Source organism: Trachemys scripta, chromosome 11 (assembly GCF_013100865.1).
Source record: "Trachemys scripta elegans isolate TJP31775 chromosome 11, CAS_Tse_1.0, whole genome shotgun sequence".
Lineage (NCBI taxonomy): Eukaryota > Metazoa > Chordata > Testudines > Emydidae > Trachemys > Trachemys scripta.
In genome coordinates, this window is record NC_048308.1 from 30,897,219 (window position 1) to 30,918,299 (window position 21,081).

At 38.7% G+C, this 21,081-nt stretch overlaps 1 protein-coding gene across 5 annotated transcripts in view; it reads right to left on the minus strand.

Moving 5' to 3' along the window:
• The window catches only part of RBMS1 (RNA binding motif single stranded interacting protein 1), a 189,627-nt gene that overhangs the window by 82,277 nt on the left and 86,269 nt on the right, over positions 1–21,081 (minus strand). For all 5 annotated transcript variants that reach the window (XM_034785629.1, XM_034785628.1, XM_034785626.1 and 2 more), the window contains exon 2: positions 15,139–15,314. In XM_034785629.1, the coding sequence (XP_034641520.1) occupies positions 15,139–15,314 (176 nt within the window). The remainder of the gene's footprint in view (positions 1–15,138; positions 15,315–21,081) is intronic.

Genomic DNA, 21,081 nt, shown 5'->3' on the forward strand with positions numbered 1-21,081 from the left:
CAAGAGATCATACCAGCAATTGTTACTTCTGCATGGTGCCTCCAGTTGGGAAAGGTGTGTCAAAGAAGAAAAAGTGGACTGTGCATTATCCAAACATTCCATCAGCTATACACCCAGTACCCCACGGAGAAGGATTGCCGGTTCCCGATGCACCAGAATCATTCTCACTTGAGTCAGACCATGAAGAGGAAGAGGATGAAACTTCTGGTCCTGAACTATCAATGTCAAAGGACCCACATTTTCTCCCATCCTCCTCCTCTGAGCCACACCTCATAACACAAGGTGAACTAAATGACCTGTCAGGGATTTGGAACTACCCAAGAGTAAGGCAGAGCTGTTGGGCTCCAGACTACAGCAGTGGAATCTCCTGGCAGGTGATGTTGGGGTTTCCATGTTCCGTGACCGTCAAAAGGATCTTGTCCCATTCTTCTTCATGGAAGCGTGTAGCCTGCAACAACATTGATGGTGTGATGGCAGCCCTCAACATCTTTCACGATCCAGATGAGTGGAGACTGTTCATTGATTCATCGAAGACGAGTCTTAAAGCTGTTTTACTGCATAATGGCAATGTTTTGCCATCAATTCCAGTTGGTCATGCAGTCCATATGAAGGAAACCTATGACAACATGAAACAACTTTTGAGGTGCATAAACTATGACCAACATCAGTGGCAGCTTTGTGGCGATTTGAAGGTTGTTGCTCTCTTGCTTGGTCTGCAGACTGGATACACAAAGTACTGCTGTTTTCTCTGCGAATGGGATAGTCGTGCAAGAGATTCCCACTACATCAAGAAATATTGGCCACTCCGACAGTCATTGGAGCCTGGGAGGAAAAGTGTTCAGCATCCACCACTTGTTGAATCAAGGAAGATTTTGTTACCACCCTTACACATCAAGCTGGTCCGATGAAGAACTTTGTCAAGGCCATTGACAAAACACAAGCAGCTTTCAAGTACCTCCGTGGAAAATTTCCAAGGTTAAGTGAAGCTAAGATAAAGGAAGGTGTCTTTGTTGGTCCTCAGATTCATGAACTTCTTCGAGATGATGCATTTGACCATGCACTGCGTGGCAAGGAAAAGACGGAATGGAAAGCCTTCCAGTTAGTGGCAATAAATTTTCTTGGAAACAAGAAGGCAGAGAACTACAGGTTGGTGGTGGAAAACCTCCTCAAGGCATACAAAAGCCTTGGTTGCAACATGTCACTAAAAGATACATTTTTTGCACTCTCATCTAGATTTTTTCCACCGAACTGCGGAGCAGTGAGCGACGAGCACGGCGAGCAATTTCACCAGGACATTGCAACAATGGAGAAACGCTATCAGGGCAAATGGAGCCCATCAATGCTTGCAGACTATTGCTGGACAGTGACAAGAGATGCTCCATTTAATGAATACAAGAGACAAGCCAAGAAGTGCCGAGTAGACACTGAATAGGACTAAACTATGTACAGAATAGTTTTTTGCCTTTTGTTTCATAATACATTTTATTTATATAACCCTTTTGCTGATTTTTAAAGTGTTACATAAACAGGACAGGTGAAATATTATCATGTAAAGCAACCATAAACACATGAAAAGGTGTTTACAATTTATGATTAAAACTCTACTATCTACACAATATACATAGACATAAAATGTAAAAACTTAAATATCTTAGAAACAGTAGCCAGTTGTTTTAATTGTCATATTTGAATTCAGCACATCAAAATACATAATAAATAGCACATTTTATCTCTGAAGCAGGCGACTTCTCAAAAATTGTAGACCAGTGTAATTTGACAGAGAGCATTTTGTGATGCCATATCCTTGATTGTATCATCCTATTTGCTCACATACTTGCTCTTCTGCAAAATTCTGTAATGTGCAGTGGCTGTCCCTGATTTTAAGAGGAATTAGTGAAGTTTGACTGCATAAGCAATTTAAGAAATTGGTGGAAATAACCCTAAAATTCCCTATGGAACAAAACAACACACAGCTCATCTGGGAAGAAGCAGAAAACTCATCTTGAGTCTCTTCGCATCATTTTTATATTGGCATAGCACTGTATAGTCAAGTGGCATGACTTTCAACAAGTTACTCATGATTAATCTCAATGTAAGAAACAGCAGAATCAGGCCCAGCCGCCTGACATCAATATACGTTTAAAATAGTTTAATTCTGGTATGCTATCTGCAATAATACAAAGGTTCATAAACCTCAGAGAGACAAAACCTGCTATCTACTTTACAGGTGCAGAAGTCTATTTTGCAGCAGAACTAGCATGGTTCTACTGTGCAGGCGGGGGTGAGAGGTATAGGGTGGTGAGTAACTGAAATCATCACACATGGGTTACACACACCCTATGCACAAGCCATTGATCCATAAAGGAGCTCTGTACAGTATTATACAGAGAGATGTGATGTGGGGCAGGAGGATCAGATACTACATGGCTCCCCTCCACCCCCCGCTATGCTGAAGGGGAAAGAATGCTTATAGTACAGAAGTGACATACAGAAACTCTGCTACCACTCTGACCTTGACAGGAGGAGTGCTCTCTCACTTTACCTCGGACAGTTTCCAAGCACCCAGCCAAATTATTCAGGCTGAATACTATGGAGAAGATTTTTGCTTTAGTGTACCGTGCAACAAGGGGGGCGGGGGGAGACAGTGAGCATGCAGTTCAACTGGCAGTGCACTTTTATACTGCTTAAATGCTAAGCCTTTTGCAACACAGACCTAACATTAGTTTGATAGCAAACTGGGGAGTCTTCTTGCTCCCATTACAGCCAATGGGAATGGTAGGCTCTTGCAGGTGGTGATCAGTGCTTTCCAGGATTAGGCCCTTGGGATCATACTGCAAATATATAACAAGCAAAAATTAAGGCTGCTGTTCTCTTGTGGGCATATTATTTTTTTACACACACACCCCATTTGTTAACATGGAGTGAAACAAGCTAAGATGCCAGTTCAAATGATGGAAAGGGGGGGGGGGGGAGTAGGAAAAAAGAAAGCACAATGATATGAAATATTGTTTATATCCAAATCCTAAATAATGTCTTTTTAAAAATAAAACATAATTAACTACAATGTATTTTAAAGTAGCATGTCTCTATATACACACAAGATACAAAAAATTAACATTCTTTGGAATAAAAAGGTCACAATTTTTTGCCCAAAATATATGGCAATGTCATTCTAATATGAGAGGTTAAGAGGGAACTTTTGGTAGCAGCTTAAATTAAAAACAAGTGAAAGATCAGATCCTCTGCAAAATATTTATCTTGTTCTCAGCAAATCAGTGTACTTCAAAGCTTTTTCTCTGGGGATAATGGAGTTGGATTCTAAACTAGATGAAAGAGAGGACATGGAAACAACAGGATAAAAGTGCAGAACACACATTGCAATTTATTTCTGTTACTAAAGTCATGATCCTGCAACCCATTGCACAAGTAGCCCTTACTCACATGAGTTGCCCCACTTACTTCAATGAAACTGTTTGTGTGAGTAAAGGTTACAAGAACAGTCTCCAAAATCAGCTGTTTCATTTTATCATCATCACAAATGATTCTTTTGTATTTCCTGTACTGTAACATTTGGCATTCCAATTAATTGTTTTCTCTATACAATATATCTGTTTGCAAGCATTAATATTTTAAATGGCAGGGTGTTAGCTACATTCCAGAGGGGGGGAAAATTCTATAGGTTTGATTTGCGTCAAGGGTTGTTTAAATTACACCAATGCAAGAGGCACTGTTTTGAACGTCATTACAAGATAGAATGGTAGGGATTGTGGGAAAGATTTCAAGCCCTCGGTTAACATTTTATACCATACTCTGAAGATAATTTACAGTTTTCTCTCCACTTCCTCAGTAACAAAGGACAGTCAGAGCTGGCAGGGTCTGAATTTGCTTGTTTGTTTACATTTGCTGTTCTTTTTAAATGCAAAGAAACATTGTAATGGTTTATTTTTCATTTTGCTTATGATTTGGGCATAGGGTTATTTTATCAAACCTACCGAGAGTGCTGAACATTAGCAATGCTGCACTAAAATCCCCCTAATAAAATGTTACCAATATAAATAATTGGTCTTAGAATGTGACAAGAGAAAACTGTTCACTTTTCTCCTTCACAGGGCTGGATAATTTTAACATTACATCGTTCAGACTTTAGTAGAATGAGCTTTTTACAATATGGGTAACAAGACAACTATTGTTTCAAAGAGTTAAGTGAAACTGCATTGGAGCCTAAACTGTATTTGATTTTAAAATCTTGTTCTCATATGTGACCTCCTTTTCTTTACAGAAAACTGCCCCCATTTTTGTCAAGATAGCAGTCTGAAAGTTCATGTGGGGAGAATCCAACTCAGAGTCCAAGCTGTGAAGCACTTTTGAAGAGTCTGTAGCTGAAAATGAACATGTCTGAATCTTCGGATCATGCCGGATAGCTTATGGAGAAGTGACAGTTTTTGGAATCTAAACTGCCAGCTAAACTGATTGTTTTAATACTTGTTAACATTTATAGTAGCCTACATTGATGCTACTTATTAAGGATCATGTTCCCATATCCCACGTGAGACCAGACCACACCCTGCCACAGAAAAACCTCCAAGAAGGGTCCTTGGGGAAGAATACACCATAAGCTGCCCCTAGCAGATTTTTCCCTAAGCTCTTCTGCAGGGGAGAAGGATTGCCCCGCCACAGAATGAAAGCCTGTGGATCCCACAGCATGTACAGGCAACATGCTGCCATATCAACTCTCTCCTACTTGATATCCTCAGCTGAGTGGCTGCAGACCACTGCAGCCAGTGCTTCCTTCACCAGCAGCTGCCTTTGAAACATAAAGAGTGAATTCCCCTCCCATAGTCCATGCCTCACCCTGCATCAGAACCCTGACCCCACAGACGACTTTCCATGGGATGCGGCCTGGGGTCGAGTGCTGAGGTGGCTGACTCCCACTTCTGTGAGCAAAGAACAAGCTGTGCATGCTGACTGACTCATCCATGTGTGGATCTCGCTGAAGGGTGGGAACAACTGGACCCAGGGTTGCCAATGTGCTGTTGCCATCAAAGGAAATTCTGACTCCGGCTGTCAAAATTATTATTTGACTTATTCTTACATCTAAATAAATTTAATCATCACAGTGAAGATGGAGTTTAAAATGGTCGCTATTATTAAGTTAAGATTTTACCTGCTTTTGCTTTAAACACAAAAGCCTCTCAGGAGGTGCACAGCACCTCAAAGGATCAGGCGTGAAATGACAACTCTCTCTTCCCTTCCGGGTCTTCCTTCAAGCTCCCCCTAAAAACATACAAAGCCTTTCAATAATAATCCACTAGAAGATATGAATCTAGAACAAAAAGATCCATGCACCCATCAAGATTACTTTGAGAGTGGGCCTTTATTTGATCATGCACTATAAACATCTTTCAACTTTACTTTCTGTCCAGTTAATATGTAATCACTTAGGAGAGGGGACAGTGTCTTCCTTCGTCTGTGCAATGTCAGTACAGCCACTCATTATAACCCACACAAGAAGCTTTGATTGCTTACAGTTAAATTTGCTCAAGTGCACTAGCAAATCACCACAAGTAACGGAAATTACCACTTTAGACAACATTAACTAACACCTTATGCCAAGCACAATTCCCATGACATGCCACCCAAACGCCATTATTCACAAATGCCTCTATGCTGACTTGAAAAGATAACCCGTCAGTCTCGGGCCTCTTTATTAAAAATGACAACAAGGGCTCCTATAGAAATGAGGTCCCTTCTTTTTTCAGCTCAACTCAGCTGAGAATCAGTGGCAACCACCAACAGGCAGAAAAGGTTTTAAATGAAATACTGGTTTTAGAAAATAGACGAGTGAAGCGCCAGGGCAAGTGGAGAAGGCACAATTAAGAGAGTTATGTGTTGCAAACTCTGTGTTAAATAAGGCCAACAGCAGCAGTCCTTGAAGGAACACAGAGTAGCTTCTGGTACCAGACAGTATATAACTGAACATAGTCATTTACTGTGAAGTTCTATTTTTTCCCCCCAAATAAAAAGTAGAATAAAACTCTTCTATAAACAAGATGTTACTCATTTCTTGTCCAGAGATGTTTGCAAAAAGTAATAAAATAAATATAAATCTCTTAAGAATTATTTAAAAACCTCCCCCCCCAACATATTTCACTATTCTGTTTAATTATAATGCAAAATGAATGTGAAGTTTCACTGCAACTATGAGATACAGACACACCTAGATTCATATACTCCAAGACCAGAAGGAACCACTGTGATCATCTAGTCTGACTTCCTGTATGACACAGGCCACAGAACTTCCCCAAAACAATTCCTAAAGAGTATCTTTTAGAAAAAAAATCCAATCTGGATTTAAAAGTTGTCAGTAACGGAGAATCCACCACAACCCTTGGTAAATTGATGTTAAAAATGTACACCTTATTTCCAGTCTGGATTCATCAAGCTTTAACTTCCAGCCACTGAATGGTGTTACAACTTTCTCGGCTAGACTGAAAATCCCTTTATTAAATATTTGTTTCCCATGTAGATACTCAGATTAATCAAGTCACTCCTTTATCTATTTAACTTAACAAAAAGAAGCTTGACTCAAGGAGCTCTATCGTTATAGTCTCTAGTCCAAAAGGAAAGGAGTGAATAAGTAGAGAAAAAGGAATACAGGAGAACTACAGAACGGGAAGATACTCAGAGAAAATACTTTTGTGAATTTAGCTTTTAATTCCCCCATTTCCTTGAACTGTATATCCATTAAAAATCTGAATGAGATGTACAAGGTTCTTTAAAGATTGTGATCAGAGAGAACACCTTTCTGAATGAGTTAAAAACAAAACAGAATTGGTAAAGCTGTTCACTATATCCCAACCACATCTATCTCCTAATGAATTTCACGGTGTAAAAAAAGGTGTCTGTACCGATCTTAACTGACTGGAGTGGCAGCAGCTCCCTCCTACAGTAAATCTGAAAACTCTAATTCACATCATATCAATACTGAACGTAAATGAACAGCGCAGACAAATGACAACCCAATCAGAGGTCATAATCACATAGCAGCAAAGAACAGTGAAGCAGAAGCATGTCAAATGGCTGGTCACATGACAAGTTTCAGTTATAAAATGATATTAATATTTCTTTTTGCACATTTTTGGACGCTCTTGACCAACACAAATAAAAATTAAACTAGTCAACAAAAATCTTAGATTGTGAAAACAAAGCTGTCTGCCACATCTGATTCGATCATTTCAATATGAACAGGCCCCTTCCAGGAAAACAGTTTTAGTTACCTCTCTGCCACAATGCTGAATTTTTAAAGTTGTGCAGCTACTTTTTTGCTGAAACAAGTGCTTAAAATAAAAAAAAACTCTACAAGATTTATGATTTCCCGTGTACATATAAAACAAGGCCAACCATTACAAGATTGTGTTTCAATGTTCTGACCATCCTGGAACAGAACAATGGTCTGCAGTGGTAATTATATCACTAATTTTATTATCTGAAACCAGCTGCTTTCCTAGTTGTAATCCAATTAAACATCTACATAATATCCAGTACAACAATAACATAATAAGGAGGAAGCCCCCTAAGTGAAGCTATCCAGAGCAAAAATGGTTTAAAAATATATTAAACTAGTTTGTGAACAGTTTATAAGCGATGCAGTGCTACCAACCAGGCTTGGAACTGAACATACCTAAGCTGGTCTGGTGATTTAGGCTGCACTGGAATACAAGTAATTTAAGTTCAGCAGCAATAGTTAAACGCTCTTCCTGGGATTATGGAGCATCAATGAGAAGGAGGAAGGCCTGCTGCATTACTCTCTGTACTCCCATCCTGAATTAGTGATGTAATGCAGTGGTCCCCAGGCTTTTCAGGGTCAGCCCCCAAGCAAGTGGCTGGGGTCAGAGCTGCAGCCTGGGCCTGCCACACCTCCTTGAACACTCCTCTGCACCCTCCCTCCCCTGCTCCAGTTTGGGGACCTCTGATACAATGGCAGTAGAAGAGGACCTGGGACCTTTCAGATCTTCCTGCTGAAGATGATGCAACACTGCAGAGGAGAGTGGCAGGTAAACTGTAGGCAAAAAGAAAGAGGAGGATGAAGGGCTAACAACCATGTGGATTGAGCATAAAGGTCACGAGTGGTAAGGCACGGTTCACACGGAGAGCTGGAAAGCACCTAGAGTACATGTCAGAGCAAGTTACCAATTAGGGGCTGAATCCTGCAAGCTCTGGCTCACATTAGTGGACCTTAATCCCATCAGTCGTCTCACTCGAGTCAGTGTGACTGCTGGTATGAGTAAGAATTTGCAATTTCAGATCCTCATACATTAACTGTAAACTGTAAGTAATGAGCTTTTGCATAACAGTGCCCAAATAAAAGCTATAGTTAAAACAAGCCCCATATAATGTATTCTGGAGTGCAAAAACCAGCACAGCACACTTTCACCAGCTACTTCTGCACTGAAGGAGAGGGTGTAAAATGAGACCCAGATGGTACCAACCCTACATCCCAGAACTGTGCAGGGGAGATCTATTCCAGGGCATGAGAACCTATGTGGCACTCCCAGCCATATGGGCTTGGGGAAAGAAACTGCAGGAAGGAGCCAGCCAGAAATTGAAGACAGCAGAACAGCTGCAAAAACAGTTCATGCAGGGACAGACAGAGACTGATGATATCATCACTGCTTTCTGCAGTTTTCACTGTGAGCATTCTCGCCTGGGCTGATTGGCTGTTTGCTACAACCCCTCCTGTTTCCCCCCCTTCCTTTGTCTTTCCACTTAACTAATATCCTCCTAACATAACATCACCCCCACCACTCCACATACTGAAAACATGACGACATTTGCCAGCCATCACACTGATCATGCTGTTTGTATGTTACATTCATTTCCTCTGCCCTCCATCTGTATTGTCTATTTAGATTGTAAGCTCTTGGGGGCAGGGGCAGTCTACTGCAGATTTGTACAGGTGCCTAGCACAATGGGGCCCTGTTCCCAGATGACCCCTAGGCACTACCCTAATAAACATGATAAATATTTTACTTTTTCAATACTTCTGCCCCTGGCAGACCAGATATGTTTTTGCTTTTACAGTGCAGGATTGGAATAGTAGGCTTGTGTTTAAAAGGCCTATTCAGAAATGTAGGTTTTTCATTTTCAATGGAAATGCCACTAATACCATCTGAAAATATCTGCACTCCCAGGTGATCCACCTTCACAAAAAGTACAATACGCTGTTTCAATCTGGCAGAAAAAGGACAAGCTGCTCCTACTGGTATGTTGTTAAAAGGGCCAGAGGAAAGGAGGTGGGGAGCAGTAGATTTCTATAGTGGGAAAAATATTGGCCAAAAAATGTTCTATTTCTCCAGAAAACTACCATACTTCTCAAAAAATCATAAAAGCATTATTTAAAGTGGTGCATAAATGAATACAATTTACATATAAACTATAGGGCCTCACTGCAAATAGAACAACAAGCTCTACCGTTCTATAGTTAGATAAGAGCTTTCTATAGCAACTTTCCAAAAGAATGTAATCAAAATAAAAACCACCGTTCATGTTCATCACTGCCAGCTCCTCAATGCCAGAACTGAACTTACTGAATGAAGCAATGAGAAGAAAAACGAAGTCTTTGTACCACCAGAACCACATATGCAACTTTTTATAGAAGAATCTGTATAGTAACTCAAATACTCTGATTAATTATATTTAAAGATTGGTTATTTTGCTATAAAATAATCCCAATTGAATATGACCTTTCAATATTATAGTATAATGTGCAAAGCTGTTTTGGAAAGGGAAATAAAAATTGATATGCATGACAAGTAGCTTGTGCTCTAACTGTTTTTTATTTGGATGCTTAAAACATCTATATATAGCACAATAAATGTATAACTATTTATTTTATGGACAAAATTAACTCCTCTCTCCATGAGGCCTGAAGAAACGGGCATAGCACAAAGAATTAAGTAGGAGTTGGTGGATGGAATTCAGCTCGTAGCATCAAGGCAGGCTATGAGACTACAGCTTAATCCTTCCACACTCTTGTTGTATAGGTTTCTAGATCCTGGATCTGCCAAAGAGTATATCTATTAGGCCACTTCCTAACCTACTCACCACACACCTATTAACCACTGCTTATTGTGAGCCAGAGAGGAAACCACTTCTGCACCATGCAGGTATACTGTGGACTCTGCACTCACACACCTTGCTCAAGACTATCCCTGGAGTTTGACAGCTCAGGGGACTTTGTGTAGGCCTTCTTGTAAGAGAGTGAATTCCATTCTATAAAGGGACATTGTCCAGTTAAAATTATTACAGGTGTTTCTAATAACATCTTAAATTATAAGAACAACCAACATTTAAAGATCTAAGGTAAGATCCTGATTCCTTTAGCATCAATGACAGCTTTGCAACTGACTTTAATGGGTCAAGGATTTCACCCCGGTTTAATTTTGTATTTGACTCAGTCTGAACAAAGAAAACAGACCATCAGTTTCACTTCGTGGCTTTTATGTGACAGCACAATGATACAGTGTTTTGTTGTAAACACTTCAAGGAAAGGTCTGAATACACATAAAAACCTGTTTTCAGTTAATCAAATCAAACATACCACATTTTTACTAATTTTATGTTCTATAATAAATACATAAATGAGAACACCGTTTTTCCTGAAAGCAGCCTGGCAATATCTGATTAGTAAAAAAAAATTAAATAAAGTGTGAGTAATTAATGTCGGATTAATATAAACTGAGTTAGACAAGACAAAAACAGAATTTCTCTTGACTTCTCATTTACCAAGTGCATGTTAAAGGTTGTTTATGAATTTTTTAGCAGTTATAAGATCAGTAAGTGGCAAGGAAGCCCCAGTAGAGCAGCTGGATATTGCAAAACCCAGTTTGGAAACTAAATACCATGTCTCCCAACTACTTCCTGGAAGGCTGAACAGTTTAGACAGAATTGCAGAAAGTGAGAATTTGGCATCTGGAACTTTCCACAATTCATAAAATTGAGCCTCTAATACTAAGCCTCTGAATCAGAAGAGTCTTGTTTCCAGAGGATAGAACTGACATCAACTTCAGTTGCTAAAGGGCTATGTTGGCAGAGAAGCCTACAGTTTTTAATAAACTACCCAGATTTTTGATCAAATGTTCCAAACCTTGGATTTTAAAATCTTCTGGAAATCTCACTTGGTTCCTCAGCAGAAATGGAGACTTTTGAGATAGGACATTCTCCTCTTCTAACATAGCAATCTCTTACCAGAGAAATTACTCATAGAAACCAAACTCTCAAAAGCTTCATCTATCCTCAGAGGTCTCAAGCTCACATTCAGGAACCATTTGTCTTGCCACCAAAAAAGGCAAGAGCCAGCAGCTCATGAACTGCAGCTAGGTACAGAAGAGTTATCCCAGAATAGGCTCTGTAGCAAAGACATAGCCAAAGATCATTCTATAATGAACTACAGATTGAGCAAATAATTCAGAACCTTTGCCCAATTCAAGAGGCAAAGAACAAAACCAGAAAAAGATCACAATTTTTTTCTATGATTGCCAGAAACACACACACACACAAACAAACTGGGGAAGCTCCAAGAGAGATAAGAGAAGTCTGCTCAAGATGACAAAATGTTTAAAGTTATGAGTGCTTCCTGATACCAGTCAAGCTACTGAAGAGAAGCAACAACCCCTTCAATCTCAACTTGGAGGATCCTGAAGGTGCTTCTGTATTGTTTTTTTTTTTTAAAAACACACAAATTAAAAAAAAAATAAGGGGGAAGAGGGAACTCTTCTACCACACATGTATCTAGAATGAGTTAAATCTCAGAGAAGTCATCTTCATGTGCAAGGCTGTAGTATTTCATAAGTTATGAATGGCTCCTTTCACAAAATTAATTATCTGCTCCATTTTTAGTAAGATTTATGAGAATCTTTTTCTGTTTGGAATATGTCCAAATGGAGCCAGTTTATTCTTTCAGGACATACACTATAATAAGTCTATTTTTTTCTGTTAGGTGGTCCAGCTCTTTCATTACAATCACAAGACTATTGAAACAGTGAGTATTATCCTGAAAGCAAGAAGTTTTATTTTTGCAATAAACATAAAATTTCTCAAACCAGAAGTTGGTAATTTTCTCTCAATAAAAATTTCATTTTTCTAAATTAGGCGTAATATTATTTTCTCTCTACAGATACAATATTCAGCCATGAAGATTTGGAACTGTTATAATAATATCTTTCAAACAAACCAGTCCTTAATACAAATTTATTTTGAAAATCTAAAAGTCTAAAAGTTCTTCTGACCATATTATGTCATTCAAGAAAGAGCTATTATATAGTTTTAGATTTTTATATTCTTGTTTTTTTCCCCCCTTACCCCCCCCCCATCCCTACCACTTTTTGCATTGGTAGCCCAGGATTTTTAATTATGCTATCTTTGTATATAATTTGATCTGAACTGGATATAAAGACTACAGGAATAATGGACGCTGCCTGTTTAAGAAAATAAGGAGAACAAAATTATGAGAAATGGGACAAAAATGCAACAACAAAAACACTGCTGGAAGTAGCTAGACAACTGGTAGTAATATTTGGTAGTGGCAGGCAGGAACTATTGCTGAGCAGGTAAACAAAGTTAGGAGGGATATGAATGTGGCAGAAAAGAAAGAGAAAGAACAGTAAGAAGAGAGGACCTGTGAGCCTGATGTTTACAGTGATGCCAAAATTTTCAAAAACAGCCACTTATTTTAGATGCTGCAATTTTTGGGTACTCAATATCTTTGGGCCTGATTTTTTATAAGTGCTGAGCACTTTTATAGGAGTTGTAAGTATTTAGATCTATCCAGCTGAACATACCTTCCCATAACAGGAAGTTGATGAGCTATTTGAAGAGGGAGGAGATCATGGAAATATACCAGCATTGTGCAGCCACTATTTGGGAAGAGGACAAGTGGTGCCCATGAAACAGGCATGTAGTCAGGGAGGTGTGAAGAACTTCTGAGAGCGAGCCATAAAGGCAGATATGGATTGGTACAGTCTCTGGAATAACTAATTCTGGACTCATTTTCATCAGTGAAAATGATAAGAATACTGGCATAACATACGCCGATCTAATTAGTATAAAACAAAGCTTCATCAACTGACCTGCACTACTCACACTACTTTTAAGGAAAAAAAGTAAAATAAACTTCAGTAAGATTATTGACAGTTATATGGGCACCAAAATTGATCAAAGAATCCTGTTTTTATAAGAGGGAGCAAGAAGGGGGGAAACCCAGCCCTCCTTAAAAGAGAGAGGCTCTACTTGCATGTAGGAGAGCAAGGACTCTAAAAATAAAAAAGTGAACAAATGTCATGTATGCATTTAATTGCACCTTTTGAACACAATTTGAAAATCTGGAAACTGAGATCATTTAGACTTTGGAATACAGTTTAGAGAAAGTGGTGAAAGCTCCATCACTGGGATAATGAAATGCAGAGGACAACATTCAAAGATATAATACAGAACAATCCTGCTTTGCCAGACGAATTGACAAGATCAAACTAATATGAGTGATTAGGCTGGAAAGATTTATTTTTATCTGTAAGTGTCAGTAAACGTTGATTCCACCACATACGCACACAATTTTTTCAAATCAATAACAACTGTAATTTATAGACAAAGTCAGAAAAATGTTTCTTGAGAACTTAGAGTCTGATTTAAGGATATTTACTTTGCATATTGTAATGTGATGTTGACAATTTGTGTTTTAATTTTTATAAAGCTTCAACCTTTTGAATCTGAATGACTACTGTCATTAATTATTGGCTGATATCTCCGCCCATAATTTCACAGCAACTGTGAAAATTTAAAATAGATAAAAATAGAAAAAATGCTTAAAAACATAGATATTATCCATTGAAATTATAAATCAAATTCTAGCAAACCTAAATATGACCCCTCCAGATTTAATTTACATGAATTTATGAAATTACAGACAGAACGGCAAAAAAGTTTTGCTAAAGTACAAATCAACAGTCCAGCATCTATTTTTCCAGAGTGTCATCTAATGGTTCAAATAAACTGGGGGCCAGGACTTATGGTTCTTTTCCTGGCTGTGTTGCTGATTAGTGGTGACACCAGTGACAAGTCTTTTGACATATCCTCATTTACTAATCTGTTAAATGGGGGACAAAAGCTTGTGTAATTAATAAGGTTATTTGAGGTTTAATCAGTGTTTGAGAATCTCAAAGAGGTTCCTTATAAATCTAAACTATTGAAGTGTACTTTTGCAGGAATGAAAAATTCGGGGCTTTCCTTGTTTACCAGATAGCCTGTAAGTTTCAGTTTCCACTTTCCATCAGTGAATTTTACAAGTATAATATTTTGTTTCAATAATAGTCTGGCAAGTCTTTTGTGAATCTTGAAATTTTTTCATTTTTTAGAAAGTCAATGTAGCAGTCAAGAATTATATGTTCCAGAGAAGAAAGTGATTGAAAAAAAATAGTGTAACTAATATAATTACACACCCACCCCATATTCAGAAATGCCCCAAATGCATGGATTTATACAACAGCCCATTGATATGAACTTTGCTAAACACTGTTGTCTGTAAAAAGATTCTTTAGGTTATGTCCACACAGTGTTTTTTAGCCCTGATGTAGCTGCACTATAGCAAACCCCCAGTGCAATCGTACAGCACTAGTGTAAATCCTAGTTTGAAATTGGTGAAAGCTGCCCCAGTGCAAGTTTACACTGGTGCAGCTTTATTACACTAGAGGTTTGTCTTGGTGCAGCTACATCAGTTGCTAACGGAGAAGATCTTAATCATATGCTTTTAAAAACAAGCTACACAATTGTTTGATAATTTTCAAATGTTTTTAATCTTTTGTGATTACAGCAGATAAACAAGCAGTCAGGAGCATGGGTGTCCATGGTTTTTAAATCAGGAACCTGGGATACACGTCTTTACTATATATTTAGTCTGTTCTCTGCTTCTGAAGGTGCCACACACGCTCAGCTCCTACTGATTTCAAAAGCTGACATTTTGCATCACATCGCAGAATCAAGAATACTAAACATGGGGCTAGATTTCTTCTCGCCTCATAACATTAGCACTTACATCACAAACGTCCTGTAAGTTTTAAAAGACTGAATTTTAAGAGTAGTACTTACGGTTGACATAGTTTTACCAGGTCCTGGTCAGTGGTGTTTGGAGGCAGTCCTCTTATGTAAAGGTTTGTTTTACTTAATTGATCCCAACCTGAGTTGCTGCTGCTACTGCTGTTGTTATTACTGCTGGTGGTGCTGGGGCTAGGAGGAGCCATTGGGTGGGATGGTACAATGGACGGCTGCAAAATAAAGACAGAGCGAATTGTCAGAATGAAATACAGACTAATTGCAGAATGAACAACACATTTGCCACTCTGAACATGTTAACTCTGTGCAGTTACTCGTATTCTAAATACACCCGTTTTCACCATATTGGCATGGGATCATTAGGCATACTCTAATACACAGAGTAATAATCTCAAAACACTCTAAATGCAGGACACTGATTCAAATTACATATACCCTCTGCATGTCTTCTGAATCCCTCTTTCTGGGCTGTTCTGATCAGGACACCTCTCAGGATTAGGATGAAAATGGTCTGGGCTCCCAGGAGATGGGGGGGGAGGGGTGGCAGCCATGATAGTGAATCTCACGCCAGTAGACTCCATATGATCTCTTATTTTCCCCCAAAGTCTGATGTCAAAAAGAGAGTGGCGAGTGAAATATCCTTTCCCCCTCATTATTTTGTCCACCAGTTAAGCCTAATATCTGATACATCAATTTTGGTCCATTAATTCCTGGTTTCACATTTTCCATTATTCCGAAGCATGATTTTAACATTGTGCTTGATCATATCAGTGGGCCCTTTTTGTTGGGTTAATCCAGTGTTTCTTTCTCCTTTTCCCATCAACATTTATTATAGGGTATTTTGACATCTTACAAACTTTCACATACTTATTTACAGTGAGTTCACAACTAGAGTAAATGTGTACTTCTAATGACAACAGAACTATAGAAGGTAAAAATTAAATTTCATAGCAAAAAATCCTCCTTTATCACTCTTGCCTCTGCGTACCTTACACAGATTGATCTATCCTCAACTCCCCTGCATAGTAGGGAAGTATTTTTATTATGTCACTATTTTACAGACAGAGAACAAAGGTTACAGGCCAGATTTTTAAACGTATTTAAACACCTGGGTACCCAGTGGAATTTTCAGGAATGCCTATGTGACTAATTCCTACTGATTTCAGTATTTTTGAAATACTTTGAGAATCTCAGATAAAGGGCTCATAGAAATCCAAATTATTAAAGTTTCAGTGGGAGTTAGGAACCAAGGCATGGTGAAATACCAGTAGGCACCTCTCAGCATCTTTAGGCACCTAAATACTTTTTAATGATCTGGCCCTAAGTGACCTGCCTACAGTCCTACAGAAAGTATGTGGCTGAGCTGGGAACTGATTTCAGAACTCCCGAATCCTAATCCTGTGCCTTAACCACAGCACAATATGACACACTATAACCAGAAAGGAATTCCCTTACAAAAAAGTATGTGATGTTGTAATTAAAGAGCATTTTAATGCATATGCATAGACATGGGGCAGAGCTAAGGTTACATATGTAAATTCCATAAATTGCAAGGTTTATCCTGGTAGAGTGTGTCCACAGGGCAGAGCCCCTTTCCTGAAAAACTTCAGAGCTACACAGCTTGGGAAGGTAGGAGTAAAGAGTTACAAGAGATTAGGATGGAAGACAAGATGAAAAAAAGTGAATTCTAATATAGATTTGGAGGTGGACACTTAGGACACAAGAAGAGTGAAACTATTCAGGAGTCATGCGGGGTCATGTATTTCTCTCTTTTGTGTTTTCTTGGGAGGATACTGTAATCTCTTTTAATTCAGTATATTAAAAAGGTTTATTATACAATAACAATAAAATTTAGTTGCAACATCCAGTTTAACACCATAAAATTAGGTTTGAAATGCAGAAATATGAATTTTGGACAACATCGATACCCAACTGAAATGTTATGTAAAGGAGCTCTCATGCATGCTCAACTGCTAAAAAACGTCAAATTTAAATCTCAAAGGATTATTTTAAATATGAAAAAAATCTGTCCCCTAAAGCATTTTTTTTTTTGCAATTTTATAATTCAAAAGCAGTCACTGTAGAAAACTTTTCATAAAATATCAAATTTCTTTTGAAAGATTTACATTTTGAGCTCAAGCCTTGACCCAAAGTTTTGTCCAGGAATGATTCAAAATCGGAAAGAAATTAAACTCTCCCTTCAAATTTGTAATAGAAACACTGAGGGATTCTTAACTGTAGCATCACTACACATGCAGTTAGAGCATACTGCTTCCACTAACGCAAAGCAATTTTTTTAGGGTTGTAAGCTAGGCGCAAAGCAGTTAACTTCAAAATATTTTCATACTGCACTAAAAGCTAGGCTTGCATAATGCTATTCCCTTCCCTAAATCGGTCTCTTTTGAAAGGTACACTAATGTATAAGTTGACGAAAGATACAATTGTTCTGTTTAAAGTTTCACAGTCAACTGCTTATCTCATATTATATTATACATACACACACACACACACACACACACACACACACACACACACACTCCTTCCACTGAAATCAGTCACACCCATGCATATATGTCTGAGGCCAAAATTTGGCTCCCAGATGGCAATTATAATATACACATAGCAAACAGAAACTATTTTCAACGCTTTTTTTCTGTGAGCTTTGTATACAATTCGGATCATAAAATCTTGTTATATTATGAAGAGTGTAAACATTATAACAGGGATGGCCAAACAGGGCTCTTTTACAGTTAAAGCGCAGCTCGTAGAGCCCCCTACATCCCCTCATCCACTACCAGACCAGGGGAGTGGGAGAAGCTTGGTATCTCTGCCTTGCATCAGGGTGATGGAGTAGGGGCTTCTGCCCAGCAGGGAGGGAGGTCTCAGGGCTTCAGCCCCGCAGGGCATGCCTCTCGGGGCTTGGGGCTTCAGCAGGAGCAGAGCTGAAGCCCAAAGTCCTGGCAGGTACTTCCCGTGGGGCTGAAGCCTCATCAGGTGTGTCCCAGCTCTCAAAATTCAGAAGATTGTCGCATTGTCATGGCTCAGAGGGTCAGTCAGTAAGTTTGGCCACCCCAGCACTATAAACTGGTTGGGGGCGGAGGGGGGGGGGGGGGGGGTAGACAAAAAAAAACAAAAACAAAGAACACCTCACTTACTAGTCTGTGGCAAGTGGAGAGTGAGTTTTTCCTCGTGAATGCAGGGGGAAAGTCCCAGGACACATATTTATGAAGAAATTAAGCTTTTTCTTAAATATGAAATTGCTTCTAGTCCTAGTGGTTATATTCAAATAGGAAGTGAATGTAAGTCTATTCAGTGTTGTGTTCTTAAAGCTACAGACAGCTTTCAGTGGCTGCCAGCTTCTCCTAACTTTACCAACCTCAAAATGCATTACAATTACAGATGTTCAAAAGAGTGACTTAGAAACACACAATCACTGGATTAAAGGGACAGTGACATCTTAAAACCATATACTGTAAGCAAATTTCTTTACCTATTTTATTAGTAACACTGTTATATTAAGAATGAAATAACTGAAAAAGTAAAATTCATTTACTATTATTTACATTCTTTACTTAAAAAGCAACAGAGGGTCCTGTGGCACCTTTGAGACTAACAGAAGTACTGGGAGCATAAGCTTTCGTGGGTAAGAACCTCACTTCTTCAGATGCAAGACGTGAGGTTCTTACCCACGAAAGCTTATGCTCCCAGTACTTCTGTTAGTCTCAAAGGTGCCACAGGACCCTCTGTTGCTTTTTACAGATTCAGACTAACACGGCTACCCCTCTGATTCTTTACTTACTTCCTATACTACTTTTAGCATGTACAATGCGAAATCAATTATGCTAGTTTCACTTTTGTTTGTTGCTAGTTTTACTTTCAAATTCTTATTGTTGCGTAGCTTGGGTTTGAAACACTGTTGAGAAATGTGTTTGATTAATAGCAGATTTTATTAACAATAACTGCAAATGTTTCGATTGGTTTTAAGTTTTAAAAGCTTATTTTACAAAACAAATTCTGCTCCAAATTAAAATGAAGTCTCTTTAAGAGCAGCAGTTAATCTAGTGATATGAACTTAAACATTTTGCAATGTAATTTTTAAACTGGAATCTACAAGGCAACACATTAATTCCTAATGTTCCTATAGGAACATTTTTCGAATTAAAATGAATTACAGAATCTGAAAATTAACGCTAAATCAGTGTAAATTATTAATAAAGCTGAAGAATAGATGGTCTTTGCTGTGTAGTGACAATACCTCTTTTCATTATGTCATTCCCAGTCCACATTGGTTTACCATTTCCTTCCTACTACTCATTCCCAGAACTAATCAGCAATTAGACTTTCCCCCAGGAGTTTCCTCTATATCCCCTTCAACACGCACTGACTCACCTTCTACGTAAAATAGGTCACTCTATTGCTATACTGTGCCTCCTTGTTCCATTGGTAAGAATCTTCAAAACCCTCAGAGGCTCACTCAGAGACCCTACTGCTAATCCTTCACAACCTCATCCTGAGAGCAGTGATCAATGGAAAAGTTACAGGTAATAGTCACTAAGGTGAAATTTTTCAAGGGCTGAGCATTCCCAGTGGAAGGCCCTCATCTGAGAAAGGCAAAGCCTTTGCTCCTCTTATGTGATTGTGACAGGTCATCCTTTTTGGCATTTTTGTAACAGCAGAATTGCCTGTCAGCTTTTCCTCTGCATATAAAAACAAACAACAGGAATAATCAGAGAATCATATAAGTGTAAGACCATAAGGGACCTCGAGATCTTCTAGTCCAGTCCCCTACACTCAAGACAGGATTAAGTATTATCTTCTAGACCATCCGTGACAGGTGTTTGTCTAACCTGCTCTTAAAAATTTCCAATGATGGAGATTCCACAACCACCCTAGGCAATGTATTGCAGTGCTTATCCCCCCGGACAGTTAGGAAGTTTTTCCTAATGTCCAACCTAAACCTCCCTTGCTGCAATTTAAGCCCATTGCTTCTTGTCCTATTCTCAGAGGTTAACAAGAACAATTTTTCTCCCTCCTCCTTTTAAACAATCTTATAACCATATGTAATCCCGAATAAGAAAGCAGCACAAAGTGATGGGAGTTTATGGTCTTTAGGACTGAACCATTCTTTCTTTAAATTTCATATACTAGATACTACAGTGATGGGTTTATTAGTAATTTATAGATAAACTCATCTGTATTTGAGGACTTGGGTCACAGCCATCATCGTTCCAGACAAGGAGAAGTGGGCTCCTTTCACAATCAAAGGGAAAGGCTGCTGTTTGGTGCTTCGAGATATTCCTCTGACCCAGGAGTCCAGCAGACTGCCCTTTGGTGCTCCCAGTCTCTAATTGCCCTGGGAAACTCAAACAAGGAGACTTGAACCTGAATATCCCGCATGCTGACAACAAAATGCTACTCCTGTCCCAGCCTTCTATAGCTCTCTAATTTAATTCAGACTATAAAAGCATGTTTATGGAGTTGAATATCGTGTATTTAATTATATTTTACTGTTTAATTGATATGCTCCATGTGGGGTGGAGGGGGGAGAAGATCACATTTTTAATAAAAGACTTTTTTATGTTGTTTAATAGAAGTACAGATTGTAAGTTACTTACAGCACACACAAGGTGCCTCTTTTAGTCTAAAATGCCACTTGGATGGTTCTAGAGAATCTTGTCATTGGCATTCAGCTAGTTATAGTCAAGTAATTACGTATGAAGTACCTACCACTTAATCCACTTAAAATATTGGGATGATGAAAGGTAGGTAGGTTGGTTGAGATAATATACAAATTGGTATTGATGCAAAATTACTGAACTCTGTGTGTGTGTGTGTGTGTGCGTGCACGCGCACGCAGATGAGTGGGGTGAATGTAATTAAATTATAACATTACTTCTGAAAGGTTCTGGATAGGTATTAAACTGGAGGATGAAATCCTCTGTCCACAGTTTAGGTAAAGTTCCACATGCACAAAGATGC